Source organism: Stegodyphus dumicola, chromosome 1 (genome assembly GCF_044657685.1).
Source record: "Stegodyphus dumicola isolate Sdum_Otavi_A_Nest chromosome 1, ASM4465768v1".
Classification (NCBI taxonomy): Eukaryota; Metazoa; Arthropoda; class Arachnida; order Araneae; family Eresidae; genus Stegodyphus; species Stegodyphus dumicola.
In genome coordinates this window covers 114156038-114179158 of record NC_140768.1, presented here as the reverse complement: position 1 = coordinate 114179158, position 23121 = coordinate 114156038, and the positions used below count along the sequence as shown (strand labels likewise).

The following is a 23121-nucleotide window of genomic DNA, read 5'->3' as shown; positions in this document are numbered from 1 at the left end:
TGAAAAATCACCCGGGTTATAGGGGCAAGTCCATTGATCATTAAGGTAAACGGCCATCTTGAGAAATTTGCGAGATAGCGCCAAGCTTGCGATGGTCTTCGAGACAAATTTTTGTTGCCAAATTTGGCTATAAATCTCCAAAATGCTGCAACCTTGGCGACATTTAAAACTATAACTTTTTCTATCCCTATGTAGTTGGTCCTAGGCTTATAACTGGTAACTGGTTCGATTCGTATGTAACTGTAACTCTGTTTGCCTTCCAACAATTTTGAGAAATCAAAGGTACTGGAAATTTTCGACTGACGGGGAAAAACAATGTAATGCCAGAGAGAACATCAATAGTTCAGTATGCATCGCCTACATGGACTACCAAAAAAAAAAGTTACTCATACTCCAACATATACAAAAATAGCTTTATCCCATTACGAATGCATATTTCTACATGTGCCTTTTCTTCAAAGATCGCATGAAGAGCTTTATATTGAAACAACTGATAAGTTTCTAAGTAAAATTAATACTCGTTCTTACAAGAAAGTTATTATTTTATAACCTTATGAATTTCAAATTGTTTGAATCCGAAATACTTTAGGAGGTCAAAGAATTACGTCCGTATGTTGCTCACTTAAAGTGATTTAAATTTTCCGACGTAAACTCAAAACATGCGCTCCTTCAATTTTATATGTTGTACACAGTTATTTTTTATTTCTACTCAAATTCTTGTTTACATTTTGTGTGTTCTTTTGTAATTATATTATGACTTTCATTCTATGGTCCAGTTCATTATGACTCCTTTTTGGTTTTTCAGTCTAGGAGAAAATGTTCTCCTATCTTCCAAACTTTATGAACTTTTCTCTTTGGGAAATTACAGTTGAAATTGTCCTTACGTGAAACACCTTTATGAGACTTAAAGCGGCCACATGGCAAATTTTGCAGTATTCGCGGGGTAATGTGAACGAACATTCAGTTGAGTTTAGAATACTGAGAGATCACCATGCGAGCTTACGCATTTGAGCCTCTTTGCGTTAATTACCTTATATTCAACGTTCGTAGTATTTTGAAGTGGTGACTACTGATTGTGCTCTGCCATATTCTGTCTTTTTTGTGTGAAAAGTTTCAAAATTGTAAAATGTTTTTGGAAAAAAAAATTTCAGCAACTTTCATCGGATCTGTGTGCATTCAATCCAATACTAATACCTATGCACGTAAGAGAATATTTGGAAATACCCTTTGACTATTCTGCCACCCTATTGTTATCTGTTTCTATGCCTTTGTATTGTCTTCTCCCCGTATCCTTTCTGGACAAATAAACATATTGATCTCCTAGTCCCTTGAGTCTCAGTTATTTGAGAGGATGCAGTTGTCCGTGCCTTATCTTCCGCATACTAAATCGCTGTCGTTGCCAAAGCAGAAATTGAAGCACCTGCAGGGTTACACATTTTTTTTCAGATACTTGTTTCAATTTTATTTGTAAATATAAGTTACTAAACATCTGCGATATGACTTTATTTTTCTTTCATTTATACTATTGATTATCTACTTTAAAACCTGCCTGTCCTGAAAAAAGGAAATTATTCGAAATGTTTTTAGTTAAAAAAAAAAAAAAAAAAAAAAATCTGAAATATTTCAGATTTTAAATTACGTCCAAAGAGGCTTTTTTTAACATTTTGTGTGTTACTTCTGTTTAATTAATATCACGTTCTTCGCACTTAAACCACAAAATTCAGTTCAACAGCAATATCGCAAAATAGTTTTAAAATGAGCATATCTTTAGAATTTCCGATACAGAGACTCACGCGCTGGAGATAAAAATGTTTCTTCTGTACAACGTTGCCATTGCTCGAATTGAAATCCTTGAATTTGTAGGAGGATTACGTCATTCAAAATTCGATGGCTCTGTGTACCGTTGTTTTATCACAATGCGAGAAATATACATACGTTTATGCAGATTTTTCATCATTTAATTTCTTTAAATATAACACAGGGCGATAATACTTTGTGGCAACAGTTTGAAAAGTGATTCGCCGTTTGTAGTGAATCGACGCGCAATCGCAAAACGAAAACAATAGTCCTTCAGGGACAAAAAAAGCCCCTTTGAACTTAAAAAAAAGAAAAAAGAAAAAAAACTAATTTATTCAAAACAAACGTTCGGACACTTTAAGCAAACAGTTTATATTTTATAAAAAGCATCAAAATAATGGAAAATTCAGTATTTCGTTTATATCCTTTAAATATAATTATACTTTTCATTCTCTCTGGTGTGGTTTTAACGAATTTTTTCCTTAACGAATTTTTCCATTGGAGACCATTTTTCGGTAAGGATTGCTTTAACGGAGCTCTGGAAAAAATATCATATTTATTTATCCTTTTGTGCAAATTAATCTCTCTGTACATGTACGATAGAATTTAATATGGAGGCATTTTGATAACGTCGAGACAGTTGTATAATAACCTCAAACTAACATTTAGGCTGTATGTTTAGGCTCGTTATCGTGATAGAACTTGAATGTATTTTGAATGCCAAGTTTGACTGCAGAAGATTTAGGTTTTCATTAAGAATATTGCTACGACTTTTGTACATAGATACAGAATTTTAGCGAAATTTTAGCGAAAGTCAAATTGTTGTATTTTTCTGTATAATGTAACATGAAAAGCTTGAGAGTAACGATGCTCTGCCGGAAAAATAAGAATACAGGGCCAAGTCTATTTATCACTGAGTAAATGGCTATCTCGCCAAACTGGCCAGCAGTCGCCAAACTGGAGCACCATTTTGTATAAAAAGAAATGTTTCATCCGAAACATTACCAAAGCATTATTTCTCCATCCTATGCTTAAAGGACAGGCAGTTTGGTTTTCTTATTCAATCCTTCATTCGGCTTTCGCCGCACAGTTGTCGTTCATCGGACGGAAAAACTATATTAAATTTTGATTCTTGTTCAAACATAACACTGTTTAATATCATAAATCAGCTTATTCTCCTAATAGACGAAGAATGTTCTTCTTTCTAATCGCTCATTATACCGATGTGCCGTTAATAGATCTTAAAACAGTTTTAGTATTAATCCCTATGTCAAGCCGTTCTGCTAAATCCGCCGCAAGTTTTACAGCAGCATTTTCGACGTCTTGTATGATTTTTCGTACGTTAAATCACCAGTTCCTTGATATTAGTTTGGAATGGTGTCTAAGACCTTCAGTGCATTATCAACAGTTTCAAGTAATTTACAGTGTTTTCTAACATCAAAGATAATTGAACACTTTAAATCAATGATTTTCTAAATATTTCGAATATTTTTATGATCTTTAAAGTCATAAGCTATTAAATTTCTAACAGAACTAGTCGCTGATAACCGTCTTGCAGTGTTTACTTAAGGCATGAAACTGCTAGTATCTTGCCAAACAAGTTACAGCATCCAAATGTAGACGATAATTCCTGTGATGCATCATCATTTAAAACAAAAATTATGGCATGAAACGTCATCTGCTAAAGCATCTCAACAAAACTTTGAACAGAGGGCCTAAATTAGAATTATATGAGTTACCGATTAATACTTTGTGAGGTTTATCTATTTATTTTTAACTAATAGTTAATTTTAAGTACTTTCCCATTTTCTTTTCACACACGCTTTTTATGCCAGAATGTAAATGCGAGCGTTTATTCAAATTGAGATAGAAAGAAAAACGATTTAAGAAAGAGTTTCGGAAGTTAGTTTTAGATCGTATCTGCCTACTCCAGGCCACGTTGTGATGCGATTATTAGTGATTTGATTCTATGGCGTTGAGTGCTTCTAGCCATTTAACTTGGTCTCACCGGTTTTCTACAAACCAGAGCCTTTCCTGCGCGTTAAAATTATTCTGTAAGCCATTAGGCTAATCTACTACATATAAAATTGTATTTCTGTTAAGTCAGAAGTGCTTGCTTGTGTAAACCCTAGTTGAGTAATAGTTAATTTTGTGTTTGAATAAAAGAGTCTTATGTGCCCTTCCTCCGACATTTTTTGTTCCACAAGGTTAGAAGATAATTCTTCAATACTCTTTTTAAACTCATGGTGTATGCTTCCTAAGAGAACTAGACTTTTAAATAGTTACAAGAAGTATTTTAATGATATTTATTTGTAAACAAGCAAGGCTTAAAATAGAGATATATATATCAGAAAAATATTCAGAGGCTATGTTTCAGTATTTAGTGCAGGATCTACACAAATAAATATCTAAAACACTAGTTTCCGAAAACAAATTTGTATGCATTCAAGCTAGGTGTTTGAATCTTATTCATTTGTTTAATTTTTTTCTAATTTTGTGTAATCCAGCAATATCAATTTATCATATATTCATTTGAGTGAAGCATCAATGATTCTAAGGAGTTTCTTGCAATGACATATCGAAATTAAAATAGAGTTAGGAATGCACTTAAATAACGATTCATTCCTATCCATTCCTTAGCTGAGAAAATGGAAAGAATTCTTCCTAGTGTCATATCTTATAAGATTCTTATGTTAAACTAATCACTTACTATGATTTTGATCTTTGCTTTAACTTCTCCTTTCTCTATTCCTCACCACAATGCAAATTAACTTGTAGTATATTTAAAATGAGGACTTTTGGATCTAGAAGGTGGAAGTTTCTCCAGTCCACATAAAACTAATGTTGCTCTAAGTCCACACAAACGAATGTAAATAAAACACAAGCTAATGCAACAAAAACTTTAGGTCCACACAAAACTAATGTTCCTTTTTGCCTAGTTTTAAATGGGTAACTTAGCCAAAAATCAAGCTGTTTGGCAACTAAATCTCTTATTTGCGCAATTTTATAATCTGTTTCGATCATATTGGCGACCTCAGTTTACCTCAGTTTAAAGAAATTATTTGACAATACTACTACTTCCAAAGAGAGAATTATTCAAAGTCCACACAAAACGAATGTTGCTTTCTGCCTAGTTTTAAACGGGTGGCTTAAATCCAAACCAAGCTGTTTGGCAACTAAATCTCTTACTTGGCAATTTCATAATCTATTGACCATATTTGGCGATTTTATCTCAGTTTAGAAAAAATTATTGGATCACATTAACCGAATTGTTGATCAATATAAGGCAATGTACTTTTCATATCTCTCTTATACAAACGGGCCGGACTTCGGCAATCGATAACAATATCGAATGATAACATTAACCGCGATCACGTTAAGCTGCCTCTACTGTGTATCATTGTTGCAAGGGTAGGGGATGATGAACAAACATGAAGAGGACGCCGAATATAAAAATCTTCATAAAATGGGCAGTGAATCAAATTTGTCAAGAAACTATACACTAAATGAAGAAAAATCGAAGATGGAACATCAGATAGATTCTCAATTATTGGAGCTAGTAGCACTATTTTTTTTATGGCACATATCTATCAGATCTCGTTTTAAACTGATAATCTCATCAGCTGTAAATTTTTCGTCCAACAATGGGGAAATTAGATCTGTACCTTGTAAAGCCTCAAAAATAAATGAGTCTAAAGAACTCCACTGGATCCTTTGTACATTCTTTAGCACTTTGCGGGGCTTAATGGCTTTCGATTGCTTTAGTTGTTCCGAGTGCCACTTGGGTTGGATGAGGGCGAGAAATGAAAGAGCCTTTCACTTCCTTGAAGTGGTGACGAGAAGAGATCAGCATCGAACTTTTCTCAACAACTTTTTTTTCTCTTTCTTCGCCTCAAATCTTATTGTTCGCGCTATCTCATACAAATGAATGAGTTTGGAAACAGGAGCGGTGGAGATAAATCTCTAGATGAGTTTGAAATCAGAAGCGGTGGTGATAACACTATAAGATATTTTACACTAGTCTTTATCTCTATTTGGGAAAGATGAAGTGCTGAAATGTCTCTTTTAATATCAAAAGAATCAAATGGGTATTTTTTACTTTCTTCAGAATTTTTTTTTTTTTTTTTTTTTTTTTTTTTTTTTTTTTGTGGTTGAAGTGCAGTAAACCTCGCTGCACAAAAATCCATTTAAAATGATTTCTCAAATATAACGAACGAAAGTTTCGGTCCTGTCAAGTTTCCTATAGACTGAATGTTATTTTATATGGCTATAGCAAACTTCAAAATGTATAAAAATCGGATATATTGAACTTTATGAAAATATTTGAACATAATTTTTTTGTATTTTTTAAACATTTTTTTCCATCGTGTTTTGAAAACTTGCTTCTACGAAGCGTGTACTTTAAAACATAGCTTATCATAAAATTTAGAAAATTTAGATCTTGTATTTTAGAATGCTTTATTCTATAATTTAGGACTTATCTGGAGTGCAAGTTTGTACGTTTGCTAGCAAAAGGAAACATCTGTTTTTGGTACACAGGAAGAGATCTTTTTCTCATTAGTAAATGAATATTTTAAACCGGAATACATATTTTGAAAGCATTTAAATGTTACATTAAAAGTATCCTGCACAGTCCTGCTGGATGGAATTCTTTTAAAATGAATGATATCACCACAATATAAGTACAATTTTAATATTAAGACATTTAATGATGCTTAATATTTTATCTTCACTTTTATCCTGCACAATCACTTTACTCAATGTGCTTGAATGTGTTAAATTTCACGAATATGATAAGAGTTTGCCACTAACTTTATTAGCAACAATGAAAAACTCGCCTTCTTGGTCTAACTGATTTCGATTTTTTATTTATTTATTTTTTCAATACAGTCAACAATTCATGGTGTTCATTTGCATCTCTTTCTGCATGTTTTAGTCTCTCCAAAACGGTATTTTTAAAAATTCTTTCAGTAAGAAGTATATCTTTAAATACACTTTTATATCGATCAATTTAGATTCAGAGAACAAAACAAGACTTTTCTGAAACATATTCTTTTGTGTCAAAATCATTTACATTAGAATTATCCTAAACAGCCTTAAATTCTCCCCAAAATATTCAAACTTTTAAGCCTCCTTTTATATTTCTTTGAAACTCAAAAATTCATTTTTTTTATTTCCCTATAAATAGCCTAATAACTCAAGAAAGCAGCGTTACCTTATTTTATATATTTACATTCTGGTTGGCAAAAAATGAGACAAACTAATGTACCGATCGGTTGAATCTATCTAGCAATAAGTGTTTGCTTCGAAAACAACCATAAATGAAACCAACTATAAAGTTCCAGCAAACAAACTGAACATGCATATAAGAAAATAAACCTCGAAACATACCCCTCGTTCTTCGGTAAATTCTACACAAAAAATAAAGCAAAGACCAATTAAACGGTACATTTTATTTTTAAACAGCTTTGTTTATCCTCCTGATGCTATTCCAATGAGCTTTCATGCGTTAGGCTGCAAAAGACAATCCGCAATTTCGGCTAGTGAACTTTGGAAAGCTTGCTATGGCAAAGTAGTATGAATTAATGATAGAAGGAGTAGATCTGATGTTTACGGTATCATATTTTCTATGAAAGTTTAGTCTATGTAGCTATTGAAGAGTCTTTGCAGCAATTGAACATGCGCCAAATGCCATTATTATTGGTGACTCGGGCGTGTAGCCTTCAGGCCATATCAGGAACAACTAGCAAAAGCCCACTAGTACATAATATTCGTCACCTGTTAACTCGAACTTCTACACACAAAGGTATCATCGGAAATGAACTAGCTGATGATCTGGCAAAGCAGGCAGCGAAAAACATCCAAGATGATGTACTTTCATCTTTCCTTCCAGTATCATATCTTAAGCGGACCGCTCAGGAGCACACGTTCAAAACGTTGCAGGAAAGATGACTCACAGCTACCACGGGTCGCAGGGCGTTCCTTTTCTGTCCAAAAGTAGCAATAGAGTTACGCAACAGCTCTGCTTTACTGACACACTGCTTCTCTGGACATAGTCGATTCCCAGCATACTTGCATAGCTTCCAGCGCAGTGGCGTAGATCTCTACGTATGCATTATGAAAGGAACAGCGGATAATTACATATTTGACTGTCCACAGATTTCAGAATATCAGCTTAAAAAGCCAACTTCCACAAATTTGTCAGCGTGGGCCTCTAGCAGTATCAGATCTCCGCAAAATAAAATTGCCTCAGTCATTACATATTGTGCCACTACCTACTCAGCCATGTTGAGTCATATGTAACCTGTCTCAAACACCTCTACAACGTAAGTTTCCTGCAGCAATAGGAGTACAGCGGCACACTCTCCCCTATACTCGACATTGTTGACTATATTTAACGCTGTACATAATTAAAAATTAATATCTATATTTCCAATTTGATTATTTGTTTATCAGCTTTCTATATGTTTAAATGATATCCTCCTGCATTAGCTTATGCCCAGCTGCAATTTAACTTTGTAAGTACAACGCCGTTACAGTTTTGCCTTTCTCAGATTGATCAAAGTGACTCGTGTGTTCAAGTCTTCTGCAAAACAAAGTTTTCTGTCATCTTTTAATAAGTTCCAAACTGCATTTGGTCAGTTCATCAGTACTCATTAACTTCAATATACTCCTTTCCAGTAGTCAATTTTAATGCTGGAAAATAATACTCTGAAACCTGAACTACTCTGAAACCTGAACTCTTTTGAGAATAAATTAATGTTATTAATTCTTTTTATAACTCAGCTGGATTGTTTACAAGAAAAAATTAGTTTAATATGTTTTGGTGTATACTGAAGTTGAAAATCATAATTTCTTTATGGAAATAAGTTTCTAAATCTCCGTGGCTAATTTAGCGCCCCTTCTAATTGTTCACTTGAGGCTTACATTTTCCGGTTCTGCATAAATTATAGAGAGCAAGAATTTTTTTTTTCTTATAAATCGTTTAGTTTCCACTAGAAACAGATTGAATTTGAAGAAAAAGAAAATATCTTACATTTTATAGAATGGCAATCCATCGATACATGGAAGATAGAACTATTTTATCCTGAGAAATGGCAATACATTTCTTCTAATTGCTCAGTTTTCTGATTAAATTTGAAGAAGAAATATTTTACGCTTTGCCGAGTGGCAATGTATTGCATTTAAATCGTTAAGTTTAACAATAAAATTTCTTGAAGTTCGTTCAACATATAAAATAAATAAAATATTAAGTGAAAATTTGGGCTTAAAAGTCCACATGTTTGGATGGAAGATTGTGCGCGTTCTTGGCTTTACGCTAAGTTATTTAAGGCTTCAAAACTTCAGGGATGCCATTTTTTTCACAGTGCGAGGAACATACACATATATGTGTAGATTATTCATTATTTAGTAATTAACGGCATGGATTAAAGAAAGAAAATCTTGACACATCTTCTATATCCAAAGGCATAGACAGAAGCTAAGTTTAATACCAATATGAAAAATAACCAGTACGCTATCAGTGTGCTTTTCCATTTAAACAAAGTATATTAAGGGGAAACAATTTCTGTAAATTTATTGTGCTATTTAATGATAGCTAAATAATAGCCAAACGGTAACATATTCTGTCTTGCTTAATTTTCTAAAAGCATACATTTATTTAATCACAGAATTTTGCTCGAATTCTGTGCAATCATTCTTTGTAGCAACAGAATTTCGTATTTTATTCTTCCTAAAAAAATTGTGCATTAAATGGCCTAATGATTGCATAAGAAAATCAAGTAAGGTTTTGATACTTTCAGGAAGGGAGAAGAACATAATATTAGAATGGAGAACAGATAAGTGATAGAAATATAGGCTAACAATGTAGAAAAATCAGCTAGAGTAGGAGTCTCCAAACTACGGCAAAGGGGCCGAATCTGGCCCCCGAGCACTAATCCTCCAGCCTGCCAGGCATTTCTTTAAAGTAATTTTATAAAATTTTAAAGTAACGAATAACACACACATTAACTATTTTATAAGAGGTGATCAAGTGAAAAGGTACGAAGCGACGTAAAAACATAACAGTTAAATATTTGCATATTCCACCATGGGAGAACGTAGCGAGACATCTCGGTATGCGATTGGAGTCTCTGACTGGGATCGGAGCATGCGCAGGAGAGAGAAGAGGCTCTTGTCAAAAGCGGCGTCCTACGATGTGGTACATAGGGAACTTATTGTGTTTCTTTAATTTAAAAAAAATTGATACGCAGTCCGTATAAGGACAGGATGGCGTTCGCGTTGCAAAATTCGACGACTGAGGAGCAGCGAGGTGTTATCCGATTTCTGACAGCGGAAGGTGAGAAACCGGCAGCTATTCATCGCCGGATGATGACACTTTACGGGGAGAAATGTGTCTCTGACAAGTCTGTAAGAAAATGGAGTGCCCGTTTTCGTGCAGGCCGTGAGAGTGTGGGTGATGACCCGAGACCAGGCCAGGCAAACACTGTCATCACGAGCGATCTCATCGACAAGGGGGACTACCTAGTGAGACGTGATCGGCGTGTTACATTGCGCTTGTTGGCGGTGAAGGTGGATGTCAGCTATGGAAGCGTGTGGACAATTGTTCACGACAGGTTGCGATATCGGAAGGTGTGTGCCACTTGGGTTCCGAAGCAGCTCACCGACTAGTAAGAGGAACTGCGTATGGGGCTAGCACTGCAACATCTGTTTCGGTATCAGGAAGACCCCGCTTTCATGGAGCGGATCGTCACAGTTGATGAGACCTGGTGCCATAACTGAGCCAGAGACAAAGCGGGACAGCAACAGTGGAAGCATGCGTCGTCACCTCTCCCTAAAAAGTTCAAAGCCGTGCCGTCAGCAGGCAAGGTGTTGCTCACCGTCTTTTTCGCCGTTCAAGATCCGCTACTTGTGGAATTCCTCGAGAACAGAAAAACCGTTAACTCCGATGTGTACCTGTGAGACACTCCGACGCCTACGCAGGTCCATCAAGAGCAAAAGACCGGGGCTGCTCACGGAGGGTGTGGTTCTGCTCCATGATAACGCGCGTCCATACGTCTCCACATGAGTCACACACATGGAACTGGCCAAGTTGAAGTGGGAGACGTTGGACCATCCGCCCTACAGTCCGAACATGTCGCCCTGCGATTTCCATGTGCTTGGTCCACTGAAGAAACACCTGAAAGGGAAGCGCTTCAACTCGAATTACGCGTACTCAAGGACGCTGTGAAGGACTGGCTATCGTCACTGCCACAGGAATTCTGGGAACAAGGAATCCTGCAGCTTGTCCATCAGTGGGATTGCCGTGCTCAGGCCTATGATGTATATTTTGAATAAAGTCTACATTTGTACCCACCGTGTCGTTCCGTACCTTTTCATTTGATCATCCCTTGTATATAACAGCCAATCTAGAAAGCGCTGCCTATCGTCTACGTTCTTTATAAAATATATTATAAATATTCTACAACCATTTCTAAATTTACAATGAGTGTACAGTAACACTCTATAAAAAAAATCTCATGTGAACACACATGACTTCCTCTACGTCATTTAAATTACTAACATTTTTTGCCACACTTCATTTAAACTTATTTCCTCGAATTTCATAAGATATATATTTCTCAATCAATTCAGTTCTCGCTTCGCAGCAAAGAAAAAATACATTAAAAACTCAAAACATCTTCAAACAAAACAAGAGTTTAAAATGTGAACAAAATGCCGACTTCGTTAGGCTTAGCAGCCCTCAAACAACTTTAAAATTTTGATAATTCTACAACTATTGCATGCAGATTATCTAACGTCATAAAAACCTTACCCGGAATATAAGAGCAACGTAACTGAGTCACTTCTAAAGAAAAATCTGCAATAAAAAAAACTGAGCTCGCTGAGCTGGGTAACAGAGTGGATAGATATACAGTCTTCTGATGCAGCCGATTGCAACCAAAAAAGGAGGTGCGCGACTACATATAATAGTAGTCCCATATAGAAAATTTCAACTTTGTGAAGCTACTCATTTTTGAGTTATGCGAGATACATACATACATACGTACAGATGTCGCGAAAAATTCTCTCCTAAATTCATTTTACCATCCGTTTTGGGAAAAAGAGTCCTTTATTTTGTCCGTACGTACAGATGTCACGCACACACACACAAAATAATAATAATAATCGTTCGAATGCATTCGAGAGCGATCAAAATGGATATTTTCATTTACATATGATATCCGAAATTTTTCGCGATTACAACACTCCCTTTATTTCGTGCAAGGAAGTAAAAAGTTCTCACTGTATTTTTTACAAAAGTAAAGATTTCGTGTGTAATCTTTCCTACTTTCTTAGCAGTATTTCAAGTTGGGTTATAGAAATTTTCAGTAGTGATATTATTTAAATCTTAATTTTTATTCTGTATATGTTTCAATTTATTTTAATTCTGGAGATGTTTTTTCACACAAAACTTGCCTAGGATATGAAATACTTATGAGCGAATGTTTGCACCTGATCAAAATATAAACAATATGCGCTGATAATTTGTGACAACGGAGAGGCAAATCCATTGAAATGTAAAGTACATACTAAACCAAAGAAATCTCTAGTATTCTGGGACAAAAATATGTTTTGCAAATGTTTAAAAAAGCTGTAAGAAATTTATGTTAGGTGAAACTGCATGAAAATCTAAAAAACATGATCCTTCGTAAGATCTTAGAGTATACATCCAATTACAAAAGTCTCAGCGCCTCGTTTAAAAACGTGTATGCTGTTCACCATAGTTGCATCACTGTGATATGATGAATTAAGTGGAACTTGGCCCTCGAAGCTTCGTGATAGAGCCAATACGGCCCGCGGGCTGAAAACTTTGGAGACCCCTGAGAGCTAGAGGAAAGATTACGAAATCTTTCTACCCCCCCCCCCCCACCACCACCACAGTCTCGACGCGACCATACAACGGTTACAACGATGGGTTGCACTTTAGCTTGAAACAAGGCCAACTTATACTCAAGGCCTGCCAGACTGAACGAAATTCCGGTTCCCAGTTTTCAGTGGCTTTCGCGAAATCCACCACTAGGTGGCGCTCACATTCTGCTACAATTTTGCTATACGCTCATTATTTGTAACGTGGCTCGTTATTAACAAAAAGTGTATTTTATGTCTAGCTGCTGTATATTTAAGGACTATACTTATCAAGCTTGGTTTTTTTTGCGTAACTTTATATGCATATAGGTTTAAAATTGTGTATATACCTCATTGAACTCAGTTCTGAAATTCCTCATTCTGCTTATTTAATTCTGAAATCTTTGTGCATCTAATGCTGTTATTTTCAAAACTTTGTTTGTAACTTCTGATTAATCTGGAATGGGAATGGGAATGGTACACATGGATTTATGTCAGGTAGTTACATGTAGGTAATGTATCAAGATGGCACTCATGTGTGTTTAATAGTGATAATATTGTTTTGTGAAATTCAGTAATTTTATTTCATGTATACATTATTCTTGATAATGAACTATATCAGTATCTCACGCTGCCAGCCATAAAATTTTGTACACATGTCATTCTGATTAATGTTGCATATGTGTAAAAAATATCTAGCTGCTGTATATTTAAGGGTTATACTTAATAAGCTTGTTTTTCTTTGCCTAACTTTATATGCATATAGGTTTAAAATTGTGTATATCCTTCATTGAACTCAGTTCTGAAATTCTTCATTCTGCTTATTTAATTCTGAAATCTTTGTGCATCTAATGCTGTTACTTTCAAAACTTTGTGTGGAACTTTCTTCTGATTAATCTGTAATTTATGTCATGTAGGTAATGTATCAAGATGGCACTCATGTGTGTGTGTGCTTAATAGTAGTAATATTGTTTTGTGAAATTCAGTAATTTTATTTCATGTATACATTATTCTTGATAATGAACTATATCAGTATCTCACGCTGCCAGCCATAAAATTTTGTACACATGTCATTCTGATAAATGTTGTATGTGTGTAAAAATGTCTACCTGCTGTATATTTAAGTGATGCATTTAATAAGCTTGTTTTTTCTTTTGGCCTAACTTTAAATGCATATATATCTAAAATTGTATATATACCTCATTCTATTTAGCATTATGGGCATGTATGAGGGATATATTATTTATATTCAGCCATTGCAAGTTTTCGAATTTTATCCTTGATATACAGAACTGAACGTTTTCTTAAGTATATATTGTGATTATGAGAGTTATTATTTTTTTGTGTGCTGTTAAAATATATTTTATGATGTCTGTGTCTCTTTTATTTATAACAAACAGATTGATTTGATCAATAACTTTATCAAAAATTTCATTATTTTCATTTGAAAAACTGAAGTTTCTCTAACACTGAAAATGTGAATTGCTGCAATGCACTTAATTCAATTATTAGTTTCTTAATGTTAACATCAATGAAATTTAGAATACAAATGAAAGTGAAGAAAAACACACCTGTGTAATTGTTTTGGCCTCCTCGGTGATTGCGGTGATTTGTGCCCAGAGGGCGCACCGCACAAAAAGTTAGTTGCGTTACAGAACGTAAGGGAAGCGGACACGCCAAAATGTCGGGCGTATTACCGCTAATTGAGGTAATTGCATCGTATCTGTCAGGTGGCAGAAAACTAATATGATGTATCAATTCACATGCCAGGTGGCAGAATATGTCTATCATGTACATGCCAGGAGGCATAACGCTTGTAAACATGCCAGGTGGCATACGACTTGTAAATAAATTGTAAATAAATGTACAGTAAAATATCTTGGTGCAATAGATCAAGGAACACGCATCAACAACCTTCTGATCATTTGGATACGTACATTTTTTCTGGTGACACCGGACTTGATTTGTGGAGATGAAGAATGGACGAAGAAAATTAGTGAGTTCATGACTGAAAAGTCAGGATTTAACGCGAAGAAATTCGAGGTAGGCCCTTTTTCATTTTTCCAGTTTTGAATAGAATTGTTGAATAAAAATCTTGGTGATTATTATAGTTGATAGAATCTAATGGTAAAATGGAGGCTATGAATAAGGCAAAGAAGTTGCATACGGTGACGCGTAACTTAACTACCAAGTTGATGAGTAAAATAGATTCTGCATTGTTAGAAGAGGGTGAAACCGCGGATGAGAAATTAAAAGAATTACTCGAAATGTTACTTGAAAAATCGCAGTTGTTGAAACAATACGATTCTGAGATTGAAAAACTTATAATTACGGAACAGGAGTTAGAAACAGAAGTAATTTCCGCGCAGGAATATCAGGAAAGAATTATAAGTTTTAAATGTAAAATTCAGGAAAAATTAAGAAAAAACGCGTGTAAAGTTGAATCTAGAAATTCTAGTAAGGAAACTATATCCCCGAAGTTGAAAACTTGTGAAGTTAATACTTTAAAATTGCCAAAATTAAAAATTACAAAATATTACGGTGATCCTTGTTCTTGGCTTGAATTTTGGAATCAGTTTAGTAATTCCATTCACCAAAACGAAAGTCTCAGTTCGGTTGACAAGTTTTGTTATTTAAAATCGCTTTTGGGAGGTTTAGCTTTAAATGCTACTAGTGGATTAACATTTACTAGTGAAAGCTATACGGTGGCTGTTGATATACTAAAAACCCGTTTCGGCAGAGATGACCTGCTAATTAATGCGCATATGAATAAATTGTTGAGTTTAGAACCTGTAAAATATTCCGGAAATACGGCTTCTTTGAGGAAGCTTTATGACGATATAGAAATACAAATAAGGAATTTAAATTCTTTAAATGTTACTAGTGGTTCTTATGGATATTTATTATCCCCTATTTTGTTAAAGTTAATACCCGAGAATTTAACTCTAGAATTCACTAGGAAAAGAAGTGATAAACAAAATTTCGATGTTAATGAACTACTAACGTTCTTGAAAACTGAAGTGGAATGTAGGGAAACATCAATGATGTTAGCGCGTTCTAAGAATTTTGATGTAAATGAAACACCAATACGAAACAAAAGTTCCCATCAAGGTTATCAAAATAAATCTTACATGCATTCTAAAAGAAATGATTACAGTACGAATAAGCAAGGTGCTTCGGTATTAACTATTCAAAGCGAAACTCCCTCTAAATACTTTCAAAAATCACATTTTAATCCAAATCGAAAGTTCTCTACCCCGCCTAAGAAAGAGAATCAAAATGTCTGCATATTTTGTTTATCTGCTTGTCATATGAATCATGATTGCGCACTTGATTTAAAGGCTCGCCGAAAAGCATTAATGGTTCGAGGTTTATGTTTTATTTGCTTTTCGAAAGGGCATCCAAGGCGTTTCTGTGCTCATAAAGATGAAAAATGCAGACTGTGCAATGTCCAAGGTTTACATAATTCGTTAATATGTGACGCCGCATCGAGAGATTTAATGATGGATACTTCCAATCAGACAAAACAAACGCCAATCCCTGAAGCTTCTCTTTCGCTCTTATGTAATGAAAATAATAACAAAATTAAACCACCGACTTCCGTTCTTTTACAGACGTTTTCGGCAACAGTTAGGTGTAAAAGGGGGAACGAAAAGGTATTACGTTGTATGCTAGATTCAGGGTCAACAAAGTCATTCATCTTACGAGAAGTGGTTGATTCACTGGGGTTGAAAATTATTAATAAAGAAGCGCTTATTATTTTCACATTTGGATGCAAAGATGCAAAAGAGCGCTTGTATGATATCGTAGAAATCGTATTGCAAAATGTAAACCATCCCAATAAAAAGATAAAAATTAACGCAATAGTCATTGATTCTATAACACTAGGGCAAGTAAAAGTTCCTTCTCGGTGGATACGAAAGATGGCGTTTGAGAAGGGAATAGAATTAGCAGATTCTGGTACAAATGACGAAATTCAAGTATTAATAGGTTCGGATTATATTTGGGAAATTTTAGGAGAACGAAACGTGAAGATTTGTAAAAAATTAGTCGCAACAGAAAGCACTTTCGGTTTTGTGATTCAAGGCAAGGACGAAGGATCAAAGTGTAAGGACGCAAGAGTTAATCATATAACCGTTGTAAATGAGGACTTAGATTATGAAAGAGTTAAAAAATTATGGGAATTAGAAGCAATTGGGATAAGTTCGGATAAAGAAATATCTCTATCAGATAAAGAAATTTTAGAGTCATTTGAACGAAATACAACTTAAAAGAATAAAAGGTATGAAACTCGATTATTGTGGAAAGAGGGTGTTGAAGGTTTAAATAACAATTATGAAATCGCGAAACAGCGTTTACAATTTTTAAATAATAAGTTTCAGAAAAATAGCGAGCTATATTTAAAATATAATGAGATAATTAATGAACACTTGAGAGATGGTATAGTGGAACGGGTAGATACGTATTTAAATAGTAGTTTGAAAACGGGGTATTACATGCCTCATCACGCGGTAGTGCGCGAGCAGAAGGATTCTACAAAGGTTCGAATAGTTTTTGACGCTTCTTCTAAAAGTAAGGGAAATTTATCACTTAATGATTGTTTGGAAAGCGGACCTAATTTAAATCCTGATTTGCTAAAGATTATCATTAAATTCAGGGTACATTCAATTGCGTTTTGTGCCGACATTCAGCGTGCATTTTTAGAGGTAGGCTTAGCTAAAGAAGATAGGGATTTTTTAAAGTTTTTGTGGATAAATGAAGAAGGGTCAAATCTCGATCACAGTAATTCCAACTTACAAGTTCTTCAACACAATCAAGTTCCTTTCGGGGTCAAGTGCTCACCTTATTTATTAACAGCTACAGTAAGACTGCATTTAAAAAAGTATGAAGATGCCTACGAAGAGGCATGCAGTATGTTAAAAGAGCTTTACGTAGATGATTTAATTTCTGGGACAGCTAATGTAGCAAAGGCCTTACATTTAAGCAAGGACATGATTTTCATTCTTAGCGAGGCCAGTATGAATTTACGTAGATGGGTTTCAAACTCACCTGAGCTGAATGAACTATGGAAACTTAATGGAATTGACTCTCGTGAAACATCTGAAGACTCTTTGGTACCGTTGAAAGTTTTAGGTCTTATCTGGGACAATGTCAATGATAATCTGAAAATAGATGTATCTCAGTTTGAGAAGTTACAAAATCTCAAAGTAACTAAACGCATCATTTTAGCAGCATGTGGTATGCTGTTTGATCCCTTAGGAATTATGAATCCATTTACTGTTCGAATTAAACTCTTAATGCAAACTATGTGGGAAAAGGGTATTCAATGGGACGAAAGTGTTCCCCTTGATACAGAATTCATATTTCAGGAATGGTTAAAAGAGGTTGAAAAAATAAAGTTTTTCGAAATTCCCAGACAGTACTTCAGTGATATGTGTTGGAAGTTAATAGAAGTTCACATATTTTCTGATGCCAGTCCCAAGTGTTATGGTGCCGTAGCATATTTTAGATTTAAGAAGAAAAATAAATGTAAAACAAGTTTCATAATGTCGAAATCCCGTTTGGCTCCATTAAAAAGGGTAACACTCCCTAGGCTTGAACTTTTGGTAACATTAATTTCTGCAAGATTAGGTTCGTATTTGCAATCGATATTTCCGCAGTTGGATAAGGGAAATATATTTTACTGGACTGATTCCCAAATTTGCATTCACTGGATCAAGGGATCTGCCAACGAGTGGAAACAATTTGTTAGAAATCGTGTGGTAGAAATCAAAGAGAAAACAATTTTAAACAACTGGTACTTTTGCAGTGGGAAGACAAACCCTGCTGATAAACTTACGAGGGGCATGGATGCTGAAGTTCTAATTAATGATAGTGATTGGTTTTCTGGGCCACCCTGGCTTTCAGAAGTAGATATTCGACATCACATAAACGAAATGAATACCGAAGCTGACTTGCAAAACGTTAGTGAAGAACGTAAATGTGTTACTTTGAAAACACTTGTGGAATCTACAGAACCTTTACTAAATCTTGAACTGTACGGAAATTTAACCAAAGTACTGGGAATAATGGCTTATGTTCTGCGCTTCGTGAACAACTGTAAATCCGTTCGTGAAATGCAATCTGGTATGCTTACCGCCTATGAATTACGGAAGGCTTCAGAATTTCAAAGGTGGTTAGCAAATGAAAACATAAGTTGGATATTCAACCCGCCTGCTGTTCCACATCATGGTGGTATATGGGAGGCAGCTGTTAGATCTATGAAGCTGCATCTAAAGAAATGTGTTGGAACTCAAATTTTGACTTATGAAGAGTTTCTAACTGTAATTGCACAAATTGAAGCATGCTTAAATTCGAGGCCAATAACACCGGTCTCAAGTGATCCCAATGATTTGACAGCTTTGACTCCTGGACACTTTATTATAGGGACTTCTTTAACAGCTGTTCCGGAACAAGATTTAACCGAAGTACGAGTGTCTCCATTGCAAAGATGGCAACTAACACAGCAGATGTTCCAAGGGTTTTGGAAGCGGTGGTCTAAAGAGTACTTGTGCCAACTACAGCAGCGTAGCAAATGGAGACAGCTTAGCAGAAATATTCGTCTAAATGACTTAATTCTCATTAAAGAAGATAATATGCCTTCTTTACGTTGGAAACTCGGGCGAGTAATAGAAGTGTTTCCTGGAAGAGACAATAATGTCCGAGTGGTTAGACTAAAAACTGTGCACGGGGACATTAAACGTCCTATTACCAAACTGTGTCTTTTACCAGTTGAAGAACATTAACTTAAGTGTTTGTTTCATATTGAATATGTTTTATTATTATTTTCATTTCTTATTGTACTAATAATTTTATTTGTTTGTTCTAGTTTAACCCTCATAGTTAACGTTTCAATATAGTAAGATATAAGATGTTTTGCTAGAAGATTGGTAAGTGTAATATGTAATTTTTTGAAGGTTTTTGCATGTTTTCAGTTTCTATATTTTTCATTTACTTGTTTGCATATATTGAAGATTGTATTAAGATGAATGTAATTCATCGGGGGGGGGAGGATGTTTTGGCCTCCTCGGTGATTGCGGTGATTTGTGCCCAGAGGGCGCACCGCACAAAAAGTTAGTTGCGTTACAGAACGTAAGGGAAGCGGACACGCCAAAATGTCGGGCGTATTACCGCTAATTGAGGTAATTGCATCGTATCTGTCAGGTGGCAGAAAACTAATATGATGTATCAATTCACATGCCAGGTGGCAGAATATGTCTATCATGTACATGCCAGGAGGCATAACGCTTGTAAACATGCCAGGTGGCATACGACTTGTAAATAAATTGTAAATAAATGTACAGTAAAATATCTTGGTGCAATAGATCAAGGAACACGCATCAACAACCTTCTGATCATTTGGATACGTACAGTAATATTAAAATTAGTCAAAAAAAGCAACTTTAGGTTTGAGTTCAAAATCTATGCCACAGTAAGTCTTTTTTTTTTTTTGCCTAATAATTTTAGAATATCATCTGCAATGCAAATACTGCACAGAGATCAAAATCTGCATTATTTAAACTTTTATTGTTTAAGATTTCCTAAAAGCAGTTATTTAATAATTAAAAAATTCTTCAGTATGTAAAATTTAATCTCTTTAAGTAATATTTTTACTTTAATCTCTTTGAGTAATATTTTTACTCCAATGCCGTGGAAACAGATATACAAATTTTAGAACACGGTGTATTAATATGTTGATTACATCTTTGATAGGGGAATACTAAATTATTTTTTGGCTCAGTAAAGCCGATAGAAATATTTTGAAAATTTTTCACTGAAATAGTACATGATCTGAAGCTATCTGTTAACTTCTTACTATATAAATAATTAAAAAATAAGGTGTATACTCTGAATTACCTTTAAATTAGAATAAATAGTTATAATGCGTACAATTCAGAATAGCGAATGTCTAAAAGAAAGCAGGAATTAAAATCGAGATCAAATAGCTGGTGTTTACGTGTGAAAAAAAAAAGGTGAGATAGCTTGAAATTCCATGCTTTCCTTCTAATTAAAATATTTTTACTAATAAGAAATCAACAATTTCTGACTACTATGAATTAATCGTTTTTAAACTTTGCATATAACAAGACAGAATTCGTTTTTGGTACTTTCCCGATTTTTGTAAACATCGCAAAGTGTAGCAGAATTGTAGCGCCGTCTTGCGGTCAGTAGGAATATCACGCAGGCAACCGAAAACACAAAAGAATATTTTCACACTGGCAGGCCTTGAGTAAGTTGGCCTTGCTTGAAACCAAATTTTTGCCTCGTGCTGCCCTCTATTGGCATTGTTTTAAAACATTTTTTTTAAATCGAAGCTTTTTTTTTTTTTTTTTTTTTTTTTTTTTTGTTGCTTTACGATTTTGAAATGCTTAAATATTACCTAATTTTGCTACACTTTTTTATGCTTATCGTGTTATTTTGTTATAATTTTATAATGTATGAGTATATTGATTCAACTGTATAAAATCTGCGTTCCCTCGTAATACTGAAATGAAGAACCAGATCCAATTTGATATAATTAAAAATGTATCTTAATCACGTACAATCCGATTTGCGTGATGCTAATGTTATTCATGATAATTATACTATACGTAATAACGGAAAAAAAAGACTGGAAAATTCCTCAATGGGATTCTGCTTAAAAGGCTTTCTTATTTTTTTTAGGAATTCATATTACCAAATAGTATATACCAAATTCAATTGACACTGAGCAGTTAAAATTTTGAGAGCTACGTTTTTAAAAACTACTCGTGCGATTTTTGCAAAACTTAGCACTTTGCCATAATTTAAGACGTACAGTCGAAATATGAAAAAACTCAGTATGCCATTTATCCTAAGTTGTGCTTTCAAGACATAAAAACGTAAGTTAAATTTCAACAATTGGTTCAGTAGTTCAGAAGCTATAAAACTGTTCCCTTCTTTTTTTTTTTTTTTTTTTTTCTTTCATAAGTGTCCATGCATGTGTTCGTGTAGAGCGCACAGCATTATTGTAAATAATAAAAGATGTTTGTGACGCATGTGTTATTTACGCGGCACAAAATCATTTGGTCGTTCGTAAGTAGAAAAAATACTGTCTATGGAGAAATAACGTGCTAAATTATCTTACGAATGGCAATAAATATATTTAATTTCGAAACTTTAAAATTCAAAACACTTTCAAAAGTCTCTTTGCTTTCATACTGAAAAAATTCTTTTTTAATGATTCAAAGACGTAGAATTTAAGCCGATCTGCAAGACGTAATACATGGTTACGTTTCTGATCATCCCAGTAACTTGACCATGAAATTGAATACTCGTCGAATCTCAAATTATCGTCGAATCTTAAAATTTACTAAAATGTATCATAGAAGTAGGGGTAATTATAATCATTCATTTCAAACAAATTAAGCAACAGAACAACTGTGGGTTCAGTATGTTTTATACTTACAGCTTCATTTTAGGAATAAGAGATAATACTTGACACAAGCCAAGGTAAGACAGATCGATGCCATCTCAAATAAACTAAAACTTTCATGAAATGTAAGAACATATATTTGGGATTAAAAATTACGAATATAAAAACTATGCAATTTAGATCGCTCGTTACCACTTTTAAACTTACTTCCGTAATTAAGACACATACTTCCGTAATTAAGACACATACTTCCGTAGCTCCGTACTCAGTAAATTTACTCAGTAAATTAATACTTCCGTAGCTCAGTAAATTTAAAAGCTAAGGAAAAAGAAAAGAAAATTCAGCTTCACATTTATCTTGCGTAGTAAATTATTTATTAAACAATTCGAACATGTATGAATTTAATAAAAATTAGTATTATTGCTATAACACTTTAATGTAAATGTTTCTCTTATATTCAAGTTAACAGTGAAATGATAAAATATATTATTATGAATAAATTACAAAATGATGGTTCGCAATGAATTAATTTGCATATTTTATAACGAATAATGAATAAATTTCATAACGAATAAAATAATTTGTTTATTTTTAATGCACGATGTGCAAACCAGTTCAAAATAAAACGAATTCTGCAATCATTTATTTCCTTTAAAACGAAACAGCTGCGAAGGAACATGTTGAGAAAAGTTGTCTAGGATATTTTGACTGCCAGAAAAGGTCTGTACGTTATATAAAAAAATCTGATGTGAACAACACCTTAATTTTCTTCTAATACGCAATTTTTATTGAACTTCCTTGAATTATCTTAACTTAATAAACCGATTCCTCCAAGCAAGTTGAAAACAGCATAAACAACTGTAAATTGTTTTAATTAAATATCACAGTTATTTCTTGTCGTACAGTAGTCAAAATTCTTATAATTTAATTTTTTCATAACGAGTATAAAACTTTTAAAAGTAAAGGTTGGGTAAGAAATTTTAAGCCGGCTAAGGCGGGTGGGT

The 23121-nt window shown here is 34.2% G+C and overlaps 2 protein-coding genes across 2 annotated transcripts in view; both read left to right on the top strand.

Annotated features, from left to right (window-relative positions):
- Schip1 (Schwannomin interacting protein 1) overlaps nt 1-23121 on the top strand; it is a 225802-nt gene that overhangs the window by 53854 nt on the left and 148827 nt on the right. The gene's annotated exons all lie outside the window — the stretch shown is intronic.
- On the top strand, nt 10066-10467 carry LOC146999211 (protein GVQW3-like). Its single transcript, XM_085813103.1, has one exon. It carries the CDS (start codon nt 10066-10068, stop codon nt 10465-10467), a length of 402 nt encoding a protein of 133 aa, XP_085669229.1.